The 20,362-nt window shown below is 44.6% G+C and overlaps 1 protein-coding gene across 10 annotated transcripts in view; it reads left to right on the top strand.

Moving 5' to 3' along the window:
- LOC130272842 (microtubule-associated protein 4-like) overlaps positions 1 to 20,362 on the top strand; it is a 168,994-nt gene that overhangs the window by 57,794 nt on the left and 90,838 nt on the right. For all 10 annotated transcript variants that reach the window (XR_008843759.1, XR_008843762.1, XR_008843761.1 and 7 more), the window contains exons 3-4: positions 9,275 to 9,488; positions 11,068 to 11,127. Coding sequence is in view for 6 of the 10 variants with exons in the window: in XM_056518794.1 (XP_056374769.1) it covers positions 9,290 to 9,488; positions 11,068 to 11,127 (259 nt within the window). In the remaining 4 variants the exon portion in view is untranslated. The remainder of the gene's footprint in view (positions 1 to 9,274; positions 9,489 to 11,067; positions 11,128 to 20,362) is intronic.

Consider the following 20,362-nt stretch of genomic DNA (forward strand, 5'->3'; position numbering starts at 1 on the left):
CAGGTGAGGGGACCTCCGGCAGCCTTTACAGATGATCGGATATGATCATCTATTTTAACATGCGCATTGCCGCAGATGCCGTGATCTGTATTGATCACAGAATCTGAAGGGATAAAGGGGTACTCCGGTGGAAAACTTGATATTTTTTATTTTTTTTAAATCAACTGGTGCCAGAAAATGAAACAGATTTGTAAATTAATTCTATTAAAAATCTTAATCCTTCCAGTACTTATTAGCTGCTGAATACTACAGAGGAAATTTATTTTCTTTTTGGAACACAGAGCTCTCTGCTGACATGACCACAGTGCTCTCTGCTGACATCTCTATAGCAAACATATGCTGCTCTGGACAGTTCCTAAAATGGACAGAGATGTCAGCAGAGAGAACTGTGGTCATGATGTCAGCAGAGAGCTCTGTGTTACAAAAAGAGAACCATTTCCTCTGTAGTATTCAGCAGCTAATAAGTACTGGAAGGATTAAGATATTTAATAGAATTAATTTACAAATCTGTTTAACCTTCTGGCACCCATTTAATGGCGGACATCCTCGCGATCGCGGATTTCTGCCATTACCGGCAGGTCTCCGGCTGTTGACCTGCAGTGTATGACGCGAGCACCGCTCCGATGCTGCAGTCATACACAGGACGTAAATGTATGTCCTGGTGCACTAAGTACTGCCGCACCAAGATGTACATTTGTCTGTGGTCGTTAAGGGGTTAACTGATCAGTGCTGATCAGTGGCCTGAAACCTGTGGCGCATGGTGTTTTTTTTTTTTAATGTCTTGATATTTTTGAATGAAGGGTTAAATGACCGACCTCTGCGTGAATGCTGTCTGACGCCATCTCAGGATAGGCTCCCAGTATATGAGCTTGTTGTGAATGACCCAGTGGGGTTGTGCATGCAGCTCTGGATCATAACGCTATACGTTTCAGCTTAGGGTGCTCAGTCTTCTACCTATGTGAGCCTGGGGGGTACAGTTCTCTGGGGGTTCAGCGCTGTAAATCCAGGTGGTTATCTGCACCTCCCCTGATCTGGATCCATGATTTCCCCCGGTATTAGGTTATCTCTTGCAGCGCCTTGGATCCAGCCTCAGCCGGTGCATCGATTACACTGAACCTGTATTATCCGTCCTCCAGGCGGTGAATATATTACATTCCTCAGGTCTCTGAGCCGGCGTCTTGTTCTCTGAGGCAGCTGGATCCTAAACTCTGTAGGATCTGGAATGGCGGCCATATTCTTCTTTACATTGTGCTGATCTATTGCTAAGACTGTTCATGTCTGATTTTTAACTCTCCACCTGGTTTCTGTTGGTCGGTTTATCATCAACGGTTGTCCTGGCATGCTGGGAGTTGTAGTTCTGCAGCAGCTGGAGGCACACACTGGTTGGGGAACACTAGATCAGACATTGGTGTCCTACATTTTTCGGGCCTGACAAACTCCTGGACGAATCGCTTACAGCCGGTATTTTGTATAAATATCTTGGTTGTCATGTGGTCTCCGGAGAGAACATAAGGGAACGGCACGTGACACCTGTTCACCAGGATTGTAAACTATTTGTCACGGATACTACAGCCACAAACTACCAAGCAGACTGTAGCCGTGATTTCTGCTCGCACAAAGCCTGTATGATCTTGTATAGGGTGGAAATAATGGGTGCGTTTAACTCACAGAAACCAAGATGGCGGTGAGAGACTTTTCCGTTGTTCCATGCATCCAGTTGGAAAGGACTTTTTTGGAAGGAATGTTAGAGGCAAATGGAAATACTATAAGCATCAAGACTCTTCCCAAATGTTGTTTTTAGGGTCGGCTCACATGGAGCGCATCTGCATCGTATTTTACACTGCGGATCCGCTGATGTCAGTCACAAGAGCGCGCTGCCTGCTGTGGCCGGGTACCTGGCTGTTCTTGTTACTGCCGTCCCATTGACTGAGGAAGTTTATAAACAGCAGCGGAAATTTTATTGAAGTAGATTGCGCTGAAGGGAGGGGGGGCACTGTGGGTCATCTACATATATAACCTTCATGTACACCCAGGCTTTGGTGTTATCGGACTGTGGGTGCAGGTGGTGCTGCCCCCCCATCCCCTCTCCTCTATTATATTGTGGTGATAAGTTGTTGCAGCTGGTGTTTAGTGACCAGGAGTAGGAAGCCTCTGTACAATGGCTGTTTAGTAGGTTTACACTCCCCACCTTTGTTCTATTTCCTTCTTCAGGGGGTCCTGATTGCCAGGGTACAATGCTCTGGTGTGGATGATCTCTGCTGCCATCTAGTGCTCAGTCTCCCATAGACCTGCACTGACTCTACTACTCCCGTAGAAGAGTCCCAGGAAGCATAGACTGTACCTTTTTTTTAAATGTCCCCTGTACATGGATCTTTTAAGTCTATGTTCCTTAAACTGTGGCTCTCTTGCTGTTATATAACTACTACCCCAACATGCACTGACAGCCTTTGGCTGATCCCTTGTTCTTTGATCAGTGGTCCCCAACCTGTGGCTCTCCCACTGGTCCAAAACTACATGGATGTGGAATTCCTATCGCCCGACGCCCAGGACATGCAGTTCCGGGGGCCAGGCAGGTTAATTTTTCCGGCCCTTAGCCCTGCTCCGGGCAATTAACCCGGGCTATTAACCCTTTAGATCGCCGCTGACAACGGTGTCTAAAGGAACATGTGGATGCTCCCTGTGGGGCCCCCCCGGGGGTGGGTGGGGCGGTCGCGATCCGCTATAAGGGAAGCCGGAGGGCTTACCTCTGTTCCCTGATGTCCATGGCTCTGTCATTGATAGAGCCTAGTCCAGCCAGACTCTTATCAATGGAGCGCAGAGCACACAGATCAATGAACTCTGTTGATCTGTAAGAGAAATCTAATGATTCCTCCTAAAAGTCTAATAAAGTGTTAAAAAAAAAAAAAAAAAAAAAAAGTTTGACATCCATTAATCCCTTCCATATTAAAAGTTCAAATCGCCTCCTTTTTCCTATATAAAAAAAAAAATGTAAACGTAATAAAAATAAAGTCCATGCATAGACCAAAAAAGAAACACTGCGGTGGCACTCACGTTTCAGGTGATCAGGTAGGCTTCTTTATTTTCTTTGTGCATATAAAATCAATGCATAGCGGGGCGTCAGAGGACCATAACTATTTCGTGCCGCTCCCGGCACTTCTTCAGGTAATAAAAATAAACATATTTAGTATCGCTGCGTGCGGAATTGTACGAACCATTAAAATATAACATTATGTATCCCATACGGTAAATGACGTAAATGTGTGTAAAAAAAAAAAAAAAACACAAATTGCAATTTTTATAATATCACAGAAAAAAAGTTAAAAAGCCATTTAAAAAGTCAGATCAATACCAAAATGGTACCGATACAAAAACAGATTATGGCGTAAAAAATGAGCCCTCGTACAGCCTCGTATGTGAAAAATATATACATTTTTTTTTTTTAAAAGCTCTACAGGGGTCAAAAATGGCAATTACAAAAAATTCGAAAAAGTTATGAATTTTTTTTATTTACTAAAACATTACAAACTATACAAATATGGTATTGCTGTAATCAAGCGGCCGAAAATTGGTTCGGACAAGTGAATTCTCATGAGGGACAAGTAGATTCTGCTCCGTCTTAGCCCGTGGGCAAGTAGTGTTTTTATTAAATTTCCACACCCCTGAACATGAGATGACAGCCTACGGCTAATCTTTCGATCTTAGATCAGTGTACCCCAATTGGTGGATCTCCAGCCTTTCCAAAACTGCAACTCAATCATACAGTGATAGCCCTCAGGACATGATGGGAGTTGTAGTTCTGGAGTAGTTGCTGTAATTCAGGTAACTTCATGGAGGACATGTTTATTGGAGGAGATATGTATCCACATTTTTCTGCTGACTTCCTCCCCAGATCCGTATCTTGTGCCTTCTGCTGTGGTGTACACAACGACCTGAAGTATCTGCAAAATATCCGCCTGTTTGTTTGTATCCGCTTGTCTTAAAACGTTCTTCCCGCTCCCATAATCCCCTCTAAGGAGCTTATAGCCGAGGTATTTTGGAGTCTGCTGAGAGTTGGAGGTAGAACATACGGCCGATGATCACTTCAGTCTTTGATCAATGAGGGAAAGTCATCATAACGTGTGCAGAGGAAAAGTTGTCTAGTTACCCATGGCAACCAATCAGATCGCTTCTTTCATGTTGATTAGGCTTTCAAAAAAATGATAGAGGCGATTTGATTGGTTGCTATGGGCAACTGGTCAACTTTTTCTCTGCACAGATTTTGACTAATCTCGCCCAATGTGTCCAGGTCCTTGGTATCCCAGTGGTCTGTATGGTCTACATGCTGGGACTTCGGGAGCCATAGGGAGCAGATGATCCGTACAGTGGGTGTTCTACAAAGTTGACTCTTCATTTGCTGAAATTGTAACTGCTCTATATATCAAACTTTTTTGTGCTTTTTAATTTAAATTTTTTTTTTTTTTTTTTTGTAATTCCTTAACATTTTAAAGGGGTACTCAGAGTTTTTTTTTTTTTTTTTTTTTCTGTAAATCCTTTTGGTGTCAGAAAGAGATTTTAAAATCTCTATTTAACCCTTTAATGATTCAGCCAATTTTCATATTTGCATTCAAGTGTTCCTCCTCATTTTTAATAGGCTTAACTTTTATTTTTCAATACACAGAGCTATATGAGGGTTTGTAATGGTATCTTTTAGAGATGAGTGAACTTACAGTAAATTCGATTCGTCACGAACTTCTCGGCTCGGCAGTTGATGACTTTTCCTGCATAAATGAGTTCAGCTTTCAGGTGCTCCCGTGGGCTGGAAAAGGTGGATACAGTCCTAGGAGACTCTTTCCTAGGAGTGTATCCACCTTTTCCAGCCCACCGGAGCACCTGAAGGCTGAACTAATTTATACAGGATAAGTCATCAACTGCCGAGCCGAGAAGTTCGTGACGAATCGAATCTACTGTAAGTTTGCTCATCTCTAGTATCTTTCATTTTAGCTTCAAATATGATGCAAATTGTGGTCTGTGGAGGGGTTGGTTTAAAAAAATTTTTTTTTATTTTTTTTTTTGGGTCATTCACTGTGTTGGTGTTGTTTTGATTCTTCAGGTCTGAAAAATTACAAAATTTTTTACAGTGTGTGTGTGTTTTTTGTTGTTTTTTGGAAAATGTGTAGTGAAAAATTCTGTGATCCGCAGCCAAATGTGTTAGGACTGCTGAGTCACCTTAGGATGCTTGATTGCCTGACACACGTACACCCGCCTCCTCCCATTGGTTCTTAGGTGGTGTGTCTGTGTCAGGTGACCCCCCATACAGCTATTTTGGCCTAGCAAAGGCCTCTGGCTGCTCTGGGGAGCAGATCCAAACCACTGCACCACAAAGTGCAACTAGAACTGTAGTTTTAAATGCCACTGCCAGCTTTGACAGCAGCATCTAAAGGGCAGAGGCGATTGCTCCATGACAACTTTGTGTCGGCCTTTGGCTGCTGAAAGCATCTAGGAAAGCATCTAGCATCTCTCAATACACCTCAATGGCTCTATGACTGATATGTCAATCATGTGCTGTTTGATTTTTGCTCAAAGAATACAGGCAGCTTGTGTCCCCCCCCCCCCCCCCCCAAGAACACTGGTCATTGCTATGGCACTATATTGGACAGTGTATGCTATGAATTGATTGCATGTAAGTCCCTATTGTGAAAAAAAAAATATTTAATGTGGAAAGGCCCCCCCCCCCCCCCTAATAAGTTGAAATCGACTCCCTTTTTCCATTTTTTCAAACAAAATAATGTAAATAAAAATAGACATTTGGCATTGCCTGGTGCAGAAGATGTCAAAGCTATTAAAATGTTAGTAAAGAAAATCAAAAAGTCCAGCTCCACAAGGATAGTCCAAAGTATCAAAAATATTTATTCAAGCATAGGATACAAAAAAAGTGCAACGATCATAAAAACGACGCGTTCCGGACAATAAGTAATTAGTCAGTCATTAAATATCATTAAAATAATAGTAAACATCATAGGGCCACAGCCTCGCTTGTTGCTTAAAGGAAAAGTCTCATGATCAAAAACTTGTCCCCTATCCGAAGGATAGGGGATAAGTTTTAGATCATGGTGGATCCGAGTGCTGGGGCACTCCACGGTCTCAGGTTTGGATCCTCGGAGCGCTAGTACAGGAGCGCGCGCCATGACCCCCACCCGTAGTGGAGGCCCCCCTCAATATAGCTCTATGGGAGTACCAAAGGCTCTCCCATAGAACTATATGGAAAGGGACGTGGCAGCCTTAACTTCGGGCAGGGGTCGTGATGCGCTCCTGTGCTAGCGCATTGGGGCTCCAAACAGGAGGGGTAGGGGGTGTGGCGTTACAGTGAGGTCACATGTCTGCCTCGGAGGCAGCGCCCAGCACAAAATGCCGGGGGCTTCACAGGGGTCCCAGAGGCGGGACCCCTGTGATCATACATCTTATCACCTGTCCTTTGGATAGGGAATAAGATGTATAAAGCTGAAATGCCCTTTTAACTTCAAATACGTTGACATTTGTTTAGTTAACTAATCTTAAACCAAATATCCATGAAGTGTTATGGGTTTTAAAAGGGAAGGAGATAAAAACAAAATGCGGGCATGAAAATTCACTATGTCCTCAGGGCCAAAACAACCCTGCATTGTTAAAGGGTTAAAGGGTTAAGAGACGTGTCACTCCTGTCTGCACCCCTGAGACACAATTTTGGCAGGCTCTACTAACAGAGACCCGATCTAACTGATTCCGTACAACCTAAAAGTATAAATAGGCCCCTCCTGTAATGATTATTCAAATTTCCCACTTTTTTTTAATTTTAAACAAAATGAAGAAATTAAATGCTAAAATATAAAAGATGCCAAATGCCAGAATTACTTAATTTTTGGTCTCATTAGGTGTCATGAAAGGGGGAGATTTATCAATGCCTGTCCAGAGTAAAAGTTGCTGAGTTGCCCATAGCAACCAATCAGATCGCTTCTTTCATTTTTGAAAAGGCCTCTGAAATATGAAAGCGATCTGATTGGTTGCCATGGGCAACTTGGCAACTTTCCCTAGGGCTGGGCGGTATACCCGTTCATACCGAATACCGAAACTTTTGTGCTGCACGATATGAATTTTAACCCATACCGCAATACCGGTTTGGCCCCTCCCCCTCGCAAATGAATGAATCAGCCCAGCGCTGCACTGTCCCCACATTGGGAAACGAATCCTATGTGACCTGTGAGCGCTGTTCTGCCCCCCCCAATTATCAGCCCAGCGCTGTCCCCATCAGGGTACTACGCGCATGTCACCCGCATGCAATGCCTTCCTCGTCCTGTTTGTTGCGGCCGCCGGCGCTGACACTCTATACCAGTGGTCTCCAACTTGCGGACCTCCAGATGTTTCAAAACTACAACTCCCAGCATGCTCGGACAGCCGTTGGCTGTCCGGGCATGCTGGGAGTTGTAGTTTTGCAACATCTGAAGGTCCGGTCCGCAGGTTGGAGACCACTGCTCTATATTGTGTGGTATCCCTATGCCCGGGCTGCAAAAAATCAACAAAATAAACTTTATCTTACCTCCCGTTAGTCCGGTACCGGCCTCACTTGTTTCCTGGGGACGGGAACGTCAGACAGCAGTCAGCCTATCACCGGCCGCAGCGATGTTCCGCCTCGGCCGGTGATAGGCTGAGCCCACTGTCATGTAAGGAGCCGGCTCCTTACATGACAGTGGGCTCAGCCTATCACTGGCCGAGGCGGAACATCGCTGTGGCCGGTGATAGGCTGAAAGCTCTCCGACGTTCCCGTCCCCAGCATTGATAAAAACTACAGATTATGGTGCACGGTGCAGCCCCGACGTAAAAAAAATATATATATTTTAGTTTCACATTTCTTACACTGATGAATTTAAAATAAAAACTAAATATCCAAGCGTTATGGATTTTAAAAAGGAAGGAGGAAAATCAAAATGCGGGCATGAACATTCGCTACATCCTCAGGACCAAAACGACCCTGCATTGTTAAAGGGTTAAAAGGCTGAGACATGTGTCACTCCTGTCTGCACCCCTGAATCGCACAGACTCATAGAATAAAGATAGATGTCGGTTTCACTAAATAAGGTAAAAAGTTATAGTTATTAGAAAGTGAGGAGGGAAAAACAGATATGTAAAATTGGCCTGATCTTTAAAGGGGCGCTCCGCTGCACAGCGTTTGGAAAAAACTGTTCCGAACGCTGGAGGCGGCGCCGGGAGCTTGTGACTTCACAGCCCCGCCCTCTCCAGGTGTAACGCCCCGCCCCTCAATGCAAGTCTATGGGAGGGGGCGTGGCGGCTGTCACGCCCCCTCCCATAGACTTGTGTTGAGGGGCAGGACGTGACTTTATGAGGAGGCGGGGCTATGGCATCACGAGCTGCCGGCTTGAGCGTTCGGAACAGTTTGTTTCAAACGCTGAGCCGCTGAGTTCCCCATTTTAAGGGGCAGATTAAAATTTTTTTTTTTTTTTTTTTTTAAATAGAAACTGCAGCTCAGTATTTGTACCATAGGCGGTTGCTTAGTTTGGTTTTGGCGATCATTACGTTCTTCTGACGTATGTATCTCTCAGATGACGTCATAGACTCGCCTGGGGCGCCCCCCTGTCTGAGGTCGGGGACTTCTCACTGCAGTTTTGAGGTGACATTTTTAGCTGCTGGTTATTGCTGAGCTTGTCACAATCTTCGGGGATTAGTGCACGTCCTGTGTATTACCGGGGCTTCTTCACTGCAGCTGCCGCATCCCGGGGATTTATAGCTATATTTGTGTCAGCGCAGCTTAATCCGCACCCAGAGGATATCAGCATTTTATGCCCACATTAACTGGAAATCCGAAAGTGTCTTCTGTATTTATTCTCCTTTTCATTCTTTTTAATGTTTTATCATAAAATCCCCACTCTGCTTCTGTCAGGTTTGAAGGAATTCTACTCTGCGGTGTCTGGGAAAACTGCTAATAATGATAATGAGATCCATCACAGCTCATGGCGGTCACACAGCTATTCTAGAATCCAGAAAAGCAAATCTGCCTTCTGTAGTTGTTTATAGGTAGGGGAATCTTCACTGCCATAACCATATTGCTGTTCAGGAGTGAAGTAAAGCTGTGTGACTGCTGAGGGTTTTCTTGGTTGTGTCCAATTTTGACAAATCTCATAAGATTCCCAGTATGTGCTGTATATAGATTGAGTCATGGATTGGGTTTTCGCTATTTCTCCCTGTCATGTTTTTGTTCTTTCTGCACATCAAAGCCTTTTCTCAGTTGTCTCCATCTTTTCTTTAGACCCAAAAATAGAGAATGGCAGATCTGGAACTTGTGGATGCCCTGACCGATGCCCCACCAGAAATTGAGCCAGAGATCAAGCGTGACTTTATCAGCTCTCTAGAGGCGGAGCCTTATGATGATGTCATAGGGGAAAGATTCGACAAAACGGACTATGTTCCGCTGTTGGATGATGACGAAGCCAATGGACCTGGCAACAGTCAGTCATCTGAAGGTAAGTGGGCCTCAAAATATATATACAACTGTGTAATACATTCTGTATTATACCCCAGAGCTGTACTCACTATTCTGCTGGTGAGATCACTGTGTACATCCATTACATTACTTATCCTGTACTGATCCTGAGTTATATCCTGTATTATACTCCAGAGCTGTACTCACTATTCTGCTGGTGAGGTCACTGTGTACATACATTACATTACTGATCCTGTACTGATCCTGAGTTATATCCTGTATTATACTCCAGAGCTGTACTCACTATTCTGCTGGTGAGGTCACTGTGTACATACATTACATTATTTATCCTGTACTGATCCTGAGTTATATCCTGTATTATACTCCAGAGCTGTACTCTCTATTCTGCTGGTGAGGTCACTGTGTACATACATTACATTACTTATCCTGTACAGATCCTGAGTTATATCCTGTATTATACTCCAGAGCTGTACTCACTATTCTGCTGGTGAGGTCACTGTGTACATACATTACTTATCCTGTACTGATCCTGAGTTATATCCTGTATTATACTCCAGAGCTGTACTCACTATTCTGCTGGTGAGGTCACTGTGTACATACATTACATTACTTATCCTGTACTGATCCTGAGTTATATCCTGTATTATACTCCAGAGCTGTACTCTCTATTCTGCTGGTGAGGTCACTGTGTACATACATTACATTACTTATCCTGTACTGATCCTGAGTTATAGCCTGTATTATACTCCAGAGCTGTACTCACTATTCTGCTGGTGAGGTCACTGTGTACATACATTACATTACTTATCCTGTACTGATCCTGAGTTATATCCTGTATTATACTCCAGAGCTGTACTCACTATTCTGCTGGTGAGGTCACTGTGTACATACATTACATTACTTATCCTGTACTGATCCTGAGTTATATCCTGTATTATACTCCAGAGCTGTACTCTCTATTCTGCTGGTGAGGTCACTGTGTACATACATTACATTACTTATCCTGTACTGATCCTGAGTTATAGCCTGTATTATACTCCAGAGCTGTACTCACTATTCTGCTGGTGAGGTCACTGTGTACATACATTACTTATCCTGTACTGATCCTGAGTTATATCCTGTATTATACTCCAGAGCTGTACTCACTATTCTGCTGGTGAGGTCACTGTGTACATACATTACATTACTTATCCTGTACTGATCCTGAGTTATATCCTGTATTATACTCCAGAGCTGTACTCACTATTCTGCTGGTGAGGTCACTGTGTACATACATTACATTACTTATCCTGTACTGATCCTGAGTTATATCCTGTATTATACTCCAGAGCTGTACTCTCTATTCTGCTGGTGAGGTCACTGTGTACATACATTACATTACTTATCCTGTACTGATCCTGAGTTATAGCCTGTATTATACTCCAGAGCTGTACTCACTATTCTGCTGGTGAGGTCACTGTGTACATACATTACATTACTTATCCTGTACTGATCCTGAGTTATATCCTGTATTATACTCCAGAGCTGTACTCTGGTGGAGTTTTTTAATTTTATTTTTTATGTAAGTTAAACATTAACACGTACATCTTCTCATGCAGGTAGCCATCCCTCAGTCCTGGAGAATGGTGAACACAACACAGGAGATGTCAAAGTTTCAGGTATGACTCTATATACTTGCCTCCACCCCGTGTTAAAGCTGTTGTTAAATTGATAAAACCCATTGTGACAATTTTTTTTCTCATTATATTTTCTGACAACTGAACATGTGTATGTGGTCTCATTTCTCACCAATGTGCTGCAGAGAGCTTACAGCAGTTACTAAGCCACTACGCTGTGGACAACTTGTCTGCTTAGAGGCATTGTCTTGTTGGAAAGTGAACCTTCTGCCCAGTCTGAGGCTCAGAGCACTTCATCCTTCACTGTAGGGATGGTATTGGGCAGGTAATGGGCAGTGCCTGGTTTCCTCCAGACATGATGTTGCCCCCACCATGATCACTATAGGGATGGTATTGGGCAGGTGATGGGCAGTTCCTGGGTTCCTCCAGACATGATGCTGCCCCCACCATGATCACTATAGGGATGGTATTGGGCAGGTGATGGGCAGTGCCTTGTTTCCCCTAGACATGATGCTGCCCCCACCATGATCACTGTAGGGATGGTATTGGGCAGGTGATGGGCAGTACCTGGTTTCCCCCAGACATGATGCTGCCCCCACCATGATCACTGTAGGGATGGTATTGGGCAGGTGATTGGCAGTGCCTGGTTTCCTCCAGACATGATGCTGCCCCCACCGTGATCACTGTAGGGATGGTATTGGGCAGGTGATGGGCAGTGCCTGGTCTCCCTAGACATGATGCTGCCCCCACCATGATCACTGTAGGGATGGTATTGGGCAGGTGATTGGTAGTATCTGGTTTCCCCCAGACATGATGCTGCCCCCACCATGATCCCTGTAGGGATGGTATTGGGCAGGTGATTGGTAGTATCTGGTTTCCCCCAGACATGATGCTGCCCCCACCATGATCACTGTAGGGATGGTATTGGGCAGGTGATGGGCAGTACCTGGTTTCCCCCAGACATGATGCTGCCCCCACCATGATCACTGTAGGGATGGTATTGGGCAGGTGATGGGCAGTACCTGGTTTCCTCCAGACATGATGCTGCCCCCACCATGATCACTGTAGGGATGGTATTAGGCAGGTGAGGAACATGGCTTGTTTTTTTTCCCCAGAAGTGACGCTCCGGTCATGTTCACACATCGGTATGTCGACACGGAAAATCTAACATGAATGCGCAGTCTCAGAAAGAAAGGACTTTTTCGTTCTTTCTGTTGATACGGAAATCTGAATTTCCATGCCAGAAACATCTGCTGTGGAAATTCTGTTTAATTCAACAAGACTCTGCTGCAGCGTAATCTCTGTGGAGAATGCCAATGTGGAATTCTACATGGAAATTCCGAGGTGTGAGCACAGCCTTAGAATTGAGGTTTCATCTGACCCGAGAATTCTGTTCCTCAGTCTAATCCTTTAGATTATTTTCTGTAACCCTCAGGCGTCTTCCATGTGTTATTCCTGAGGAGAAGCTTCTTTCTGCCATAAAGCCCAGATTGTGAAGGCTGCAGTGATGTGATGTTTCTGGAAGTTTCTCCCATCTGCACACAGTATCTTTGGAGCTCAGTGGCCATTGGGTTCTCAGTCTCCTCTCTTACCAATGCCCTTCTCCCCCGATCACTTGGTTTGATGGGGCGGCAGCTCTAGGCAGAGTTCTGGTTGTTCAGTCTTCCATGTAAGAATCAGTGCAGCAGAAATGTTTGTTTCCTTCCCTAGATCTGTGCCTCCACATAATCTCTGAGGTCTACAGGCAGTTCTCTCCCCCCCCTTCTCATATTTTGGTGTTTGCTCTGAAATGCACTGTGAGACCTTAAATAGACAGGGCTGTGTCTGAGATCTACAGGCAGTTCTTTCCTCCTCGTGGTGTTTGCTCTGATATACATTGTCAGCTGTGAGACCTTATATAGACAGAGCTGTGTCTGAGCTCTACAGGCAGTTCTTTCCCTTTCATGGCTTGGTTTTTTCTCTGATATACATTGTCAGCTGTGAGACCTTATATCAGGGGTCCTCAAACTTTTTAAAGGGGGGCCAGTTCACGGTCCCTCAGACCGTTGGAGCGCCGGACTATTGATAAAAAAAACCATGAACAAATTCCTATGCACACTTATATATCTTATTAGTAGACTACCACTTTAAGTATGCAGCACAGTTCCCCCCACATTAGGTTGGCAGTACAGTTCCCCCCACATTAGGTTGGCAGTACAGTTCCCCCCACATTAGGTTGGCAGTACAGTTCCCCCCACATTAGGTTGGCAGTACAGTTCCCCCCCACATTAGGTTGGCAGTACAGTTCCCCCCCACATTAGGTTGGCAGTACAGTTCCCCCCCACATTAGGTTGGCAGTACAGTTCCCCCCCACATTAGGTTGGCAGTACAGTTCCCCCCCACATTAGGTTGGCAGTACAGTTCCCCCCCACATTAGGTTGGCAGTACAGTTCCCCCCCACATTAGGTTGGCAGTACAGTTCCCCCCCACATTAGGTTGGCAGTACAGTCCCCCCCCCCCCCCCCCACATTAGGTTGGCAGTACAGTTCCCCCCCCACATTAGGTTGGCAGTACAGTTCCCCCCCACATTAGGTTGGCAGTACAGTTCCCCCCCACATTAGGTTGGCAGTATAGCTTTCCCCACAGACATACAGCCTCCAGCCATACAGTGTATGGCTGGAGGCTGTATGCCTGTGTTCTGCCCCACTTCAGTGCTCCGACCACCGCTCCTCCGGTCCGGACATAGCAATAAGTCCCGGGACCGAAGGAGCGGTGGTCGGAGCACCGAAGCTGACGTGCCGCTGGTAACACTTACCAAGCTGGCCAGCGCACGTCCTCATCGCTGCTCCGCTCCTCCGCGCTCCGTTTCTATGGGCGCACGCGAGGCGTCAGTGACGTCCCTGCGTGTGCCACCTTCCTGGCGGCCCCTGCATTTTTAAAGTAAACGCGGGGCCTCCGAGAGCGCATCCCTGTGTCCCGAAAACATCTTTCGGGACAAAGGGATGTCCCAGGCAGCGGCGGGTCGGATAAATGTCCTCGGTGGGCCGCATGTGGCCCGTGGGCCGTAGTTTGAGGACCCCTGCATTATAAAGACAGGGGTGTCTCTTTACAAATCCTGTCCAATCAGCTGAATTTACCACAGGCAAAACTTCTAACATTCTGCTGTCATTTTGTCATTATGAGGTGACTGAGGACTCTGAATGCATTGTATGAATACATTTCCCTATAAACACACAATGTTTTATAGAGCTCAGCAGACTTGTTATTTAGCAATGTTTGGGTGACGTAATTATGGCAGTGATGCTGGTAAATTGTTTTAGTGTCTTAGAATTCTTGCTTTCTTTACACTACAGTTAACATTTAGAGAATCATAGAAACACTGTTTGGAATTAATAATTTTTTAGAAAATAAATCACTTCAGGGGTGTGGAAATTAAAAAATTTATTTAAATAAATAAATAAATTAATTAATTAAATAAATAAATAAATAAATAAATAAATAAGTAAATACTTGTCCAAGGGACTAAAATAGAACACAATCTACTTGTCCTTCATGAAAATCCACTTGTCCTGGTAGACAAAATAATTTCAACCAAAATAGTACGTAAATAAGGTCTTTATTAGTTTCTGCGCTTTCGTTTTTTCCTCCTCACCCTATAATAGCCATAACTCTTATTTTTCCATCTACAGACCCATATGACTTTTGTTTGTTGCAGGACCAATTATATTTTGTAATGACATCTTTCATTTTTCCATAACTTATGATCTGAAACAAAAAATATATTTGAGGTGAAATTTTTTTTATCTCCATTCACCTTGTGATCAAACTTACATGTTATTTTAATACTTTAGGTCGGCCTGATTACACAAATACCACAAAAAATATTTTTAACTTAAAGGAGTATTCCTGCGCAAAATAACTTACCCCCTATCCAAAGGATAGGGGATAAGTTATAGATCGCGGGGGGTCCGAGCGCTTGGGCCCCCTGGGATCTCTTGGACGGGGCCGCAGACTGCAGGAAGGAAGTTTTGTCCCCAGCAGAAAGCCGCGGCAGACACGCCCCCTCCATGTATCTCTCTGGGGTACATGGAGGGGGCGTGTCGGCCGCCGCGTCATGCGGGGACGGAACGCCCCCTTTCCAGCATACTGCCGCGGCCCCGTCCAGGAGATTCCGGAGGGCCCCAGCGCTCGGACCCCCCACGATCTATAACTTATCCCCTATCCTTTGGATAGGGGATAAGTTATATTGCACTACAGATCTCCTTTTAACATAAAAAACGCAAGTCTGTGATTTTGGTATTTTTTTACGTTCACACCATTGAACGTACGGATATATAATGCTATATTTTATTCGGACAATTATGCACGCGCCAATACCAAATATTTTTTATTTTTAGAAGGAAGATGGGAAAAGTGGGGTGATATGAACTTTTAATATGGGTGTTTTTAAAAACCTTTATTAAACTTATTTTTTTTAACGGGGTACTCCGGCGCTAAGACGTCTTATCCCCTAGCCAAAGGATAGGGGATAAGATGCCTGATCGAGGGTGTCCCGCCGCTTGGGACCCCTTGATCTTCCATGCCGCACCCCTTTAGAATCAGCCCCGGAGCGTGTTCGCTCTGGGTCTGATTGCTGGCGATGACTGACTGGGACGGAGCATAGTGAAGTCACGGCTCCGCCCCCGTGTGATGTCACCTCCGCCCCCTCAATGCAAGCCTCAATAGATAGGGGATAAGATGTCTTAACGCCGGAGTACCCCTTTAAATACACCGTTTATTAAGAGGAATCATTTAGATTCCTCATACAGATCAATGCAGTTCTATCGAACTCCATTGTTCTGTGTTCATTTGGTTGAGCCTGCTCAAGGCTCGCTCAATCAAATGCAGATCCATGGGGGCATCCATGAATGCCCTCTGGCCAGTGGATCACCACCCCGCGACTGCTCTGCAGGGGTGCAATCCACCCCACTCGACCACTCTGGATAGTTAACAGGTCCCTTTAGACGCCTCTGTCAACTTTGGCAGTGGCGGTCTAAAGGGTTAATAGCCAGCCGCATTTGCGGCGGCCCTGGCTACTGAAGTCAGCCGGGGTGCTGGGTATGGAGTGGACTCGAGTCGGGGGTCCGCTCCATACACCCTAAGCGCCGGTGTGAGGCGCAGACCCTCATACTGGCCTTAGAAAAATAAAAGGGGAAGTCGGTCCGGCTCTGCTTGCTAGAGACAGGGCTAAATGCATGAAAAATTCACCTGCCGGAACTACATGTCCCGGGCGTCTGGCGATAGGATTTCCACATCCCGGCACTTTAATGAACGTTTCTCATAATTCACTTCGTAGTTTCCTGCGGCTCCAGACATCACCTTCATTCTGTTCTCTCCTTGGGTTCTGAGCGTCATGTTTAGAATTGTGGATCCAGCCAGGTACGAGCGATTACGTGTTCTGTATAATCCCGGCGGTGTTGACAGATTCCTCGCATTCGATTATTTACCTTGAATTTGTTATTGCTTCCTCAAGGGGATGTGCACGTGTCTGTGGCATGTTATGTACCTGTATATTAGTCACTGTTCTCCCTCAGTGATTCACATAAGGATCCATCGTCTGTCACCTCTTGGCGTTTGATGCCGGTTACAGACCCAGATTGACAGAACTAGTCACTGCTGTCCGAGCGGAGTCATAGGGTTATTAACTTGTGCTTTATAAGGTAGAATTAAAGGAACACTCCAGAGAGAAGGGATTTCACATGGCCTGTAATTTTTGTTAGTGAAACCTTAACATGGCCAATAATCTCTTTAATTGTATCCAGAAGGGTCCCTGAGAATCCTCCTCTTTATAAGCTGTTACTACAATGAGGGGAGGGTTGAGGAATTCTCATATTGGCCACTTTGAATCTTTTCTGACAGTCTCTACGGGGGGGGGGGGGGGGGGGGGGGTGAGGGGGCAAATGTAAATTAAATAGCAGGCGAGCTGTACCAGATCAGAACCTTGGTGAAGGGGTTTTTAATGAAAGTATGTTGCAAAAATGGAGGAATTGCCCATTTTATTTTTTATTTATTTATTTATTTTTTAATGACCAGAATTTACATTATACATTTTTTGTTTTGTTTTAAATATATAATATTAGCGCTGCAAAGATTAATCGATTAAATTCGATAACCGGATTTGTTAGGAGGCTGCTGCTTCTCCTGTCTCCTCCCCCTCCACCATTTTACCTGTATTTCCCTCTCAGCCCATGAGGATCAGTGACCCTCCATTTTCTGCTGCTGCCACCGCCGCCTCCAGGGCCCCCGTACGGTAGGTTGAGGTTCCAATACAGCAAGTACACACTGTGCTGTGACCCTGTCGGCCGGTGATCCTCCCAGGGCCTCCGTCTGTGTGTTTGCTGTCTTCTCTGCTCTGCACTGCACTGCTATACACATGGGGGGGTATGTGCAGAGCAGACTGTGGACAGAGCATTGCACCCTAGTGTCTTCTACAGACCTTGGGGTGCAATGCTCTGCCGCCTGCACATACACCCACCTGTATAGGAATGTACACACACTGCATTGCGCCCTTGTGTTTGTAGTACAGACACTAGGATGCAATGCTCTGCACATACCCCCATGTGTATAGCAGTGTGCGTGCGTGCGTGCGTGTGTGTGTGTGTACTACATACAAACTGCTATACAAATGGTAGTATGTACCAAGCATTGCATCCTAGTGTCTGTACTACAAACACAAGGGTGCAATGCTCTGCACATACTACCATTTGTATAGCAGCGTGTATGTAGTGTACACACACACTCTCACACACTGCTATACACATGGGGGTGTGTGCAGAGCATTTGCACCCTAGTATTTTGTAGTACTACAGAGTCTGTGCTACAGACATGGGTCGGGTGCAATGTTCTGCAGTCTGTATAGGAGTGCTATATGAAAAGAGTAAAGTAAAAAAAAATATATATTTTTTTTTCCATATTTGATACTGCCGCATGTCTAACTTTCTGAACTATTAAAATATTAATAACTGATTAAACTATTAAAATAAAATGTTCGACAGTTATCCATGCGGCAGTATCAAATTTACACTGGTTTCTGTACAGGATCATTAATAATGATCCTGTATGGCAACCGGCATAAACAAAACAAAAAAATGCTCGAAACTTTTCATATCGCCATTGTACATAATTTCTCAATTAGAATCAGCTGAACCTCTTTTTTTTTTTTTTTTTTTATTTTATTTTTTTTTATTTTGCAATTTTGAAATTTTTTTACGATTAATTGATAAATCAATTATTAAAATAATAGTTAGCTGCAGCCCTATATAATATGTATTATGTATTGATATTCAGATCCTCATAAGAGACTTTTTCCACTCTTCTCATCCTTCCATGGTCGAGAAATGGGTCTAATTGAATTTGAAAAATATTGCTGCTTCCTTCCATAAACAGCAGCATAGACAGATACCGTGCTGTTTTTTTTGGACAGAAAGTGGCCATGTTTTTGTAATCCTGGCCAGTTGCTAAACCTCAGGCTATGTTCAGAAGGAAGAAATTCCGGATAAATTGGGTATTTCGGGGCCGCATTAAATTGGCCAGAATTCCGCATTTTTTCGTTTTTATGTGGAATTTCTGCGGCATTCACAGAAAAGATTTAAAAGGTGCTTTGATTAATTAAAAAAGTTACAATTTTGCATGAAATTTGCACGATATCCGCATTTAGCTAAGAGTCCCTTTTGACTTCAATGAGCTTCCGTAGCTGAATTCCGCGACAATATGAGATGACTTAAATTTTTTGTGGAACGTGGAATTTTGAATGGGACTGTGGAATCCCATTGAAGTTAAGCAGGGGTTCAGCAAATATTCATACAAGGCTATGTTCACAAGGGAGAATTTCCATATTGAAATCCGCATGGAAATTCTGCATGTGTTTACAGCCTTATTAAAGGGGTACTCCGCTGCTCAGTGTTTGGAACAAACTGTTTAGAACGCTCGACCCGTCGCAGAGAGCTTGTGACGTCATAGCCCTGCACTCTAGTGACGTCACGCCCCCGCCCCCTCAATGCAAGTCTATGAGAGGGGGCGTGACGGTAGTCACGCCCCCTCCCATAGACTTGCATTGAGTGGGCAGGGTGTGATGTCACTATGGGTGCGGGGCTATGATGTCACAAGCTCCCGGCTCCAGCGTTTGGAACAGTTTATTCCAAATGCTGAGCAGCGGAGTACCCCTTTAATAAGGCTGTAAACACATGCAGAATTTCCATGCGGATTTCAATATGGAAATTCTCCCTTGTGAACATAGCCTTGTATGAATATTTGCTGAATCCCCGCTTATCAGCTGGACAGGCCAGCCTTCTAATGTGTGTGGGAGGCCTCCAGACTTCCCCCTAACAGCAGATATCAGGGAAGATAAGGGTTGGGATGTTGGATTTCTGCAGATTTAAACCCCTTGGTGTTTGGCACTTTTTGGGTACAGGGGCATGCTGAACTGAACCTACAACCTACTGTGTATGGCAGTGTTTCCCCACTAGGGTGCCTCCAGCTGTTGCAAAACTTCAACCCTAAGCATCCCAGGACAGCCGACCTAGTGTGCATGATCGGTTTAACTTGCACTCCAGTAAACAGTGCATCTTAAAGGGGTACTCCCGTGGAAAACTTTTATTTAATTTTTTTATTTTTTAAATCAACTGGTGCCAGAAAGTTACAGATTTGTAAATTACTTCTATTAAAAAAATCTTAATCCTTCCAGTACATGTTAGGGGCTGTATACTACAGAGGAAATGCTTTTCTTTTTGGATTTCTCTAATGTCACGGCCACAGTGCTCTCTGCTGACACCTCTGTCCATTTTAGGAACTGTCCAAAGCAGCATATGTTATGGGGATTTTCTCCTGCTCTGGACAGTTCCAAAAATGGACAGAGATGTCAGCAGAGAGCACTGTGGTCGTGACATCAGAGAAATCCAACAAAAAAAAATTCCTCTGTAGTATACAGCCCCTAAAAAGTACTGGAAGGATTAAGATTTTTTTTTTGTGCAGTGAGATAATACAATGTATAAGATAATGTGTGGTGAGGGGCAGGGAGAACACAGAGCAGGGGGGAGGGGGAGGTGACTGGCTGTTACATGAGAGGTATGTGCAGGCTTGTAGCTCACAATACTGAACTTCCGGTGGAAGGACCAGAGCCCTTCAGCATTAGTCCTAAAAGCTGTACACTTACTATGAAAAGCATAGGATACTGCTTGCAGACCAGGCATAGAAGAGTGACCCCTAGTGGCCAAAAGTATAAAATGAAAAAACTGGTATAAATATTAATATTTTTTAATGA

The sequence above is a fragment of the Hyla sarda genome, chromosome 5 (assembly GCF_029499605.1).
Source record: "Hyla sarda isolate aHylSar1 chromosome 5, aHylSar1.hap1, whole genome shotgun sequence".
NCBI lineage: Eukaryota > Metazoa > Chordata > Amphibia > Anura > Hylidae > Hyla > Hyla sarda.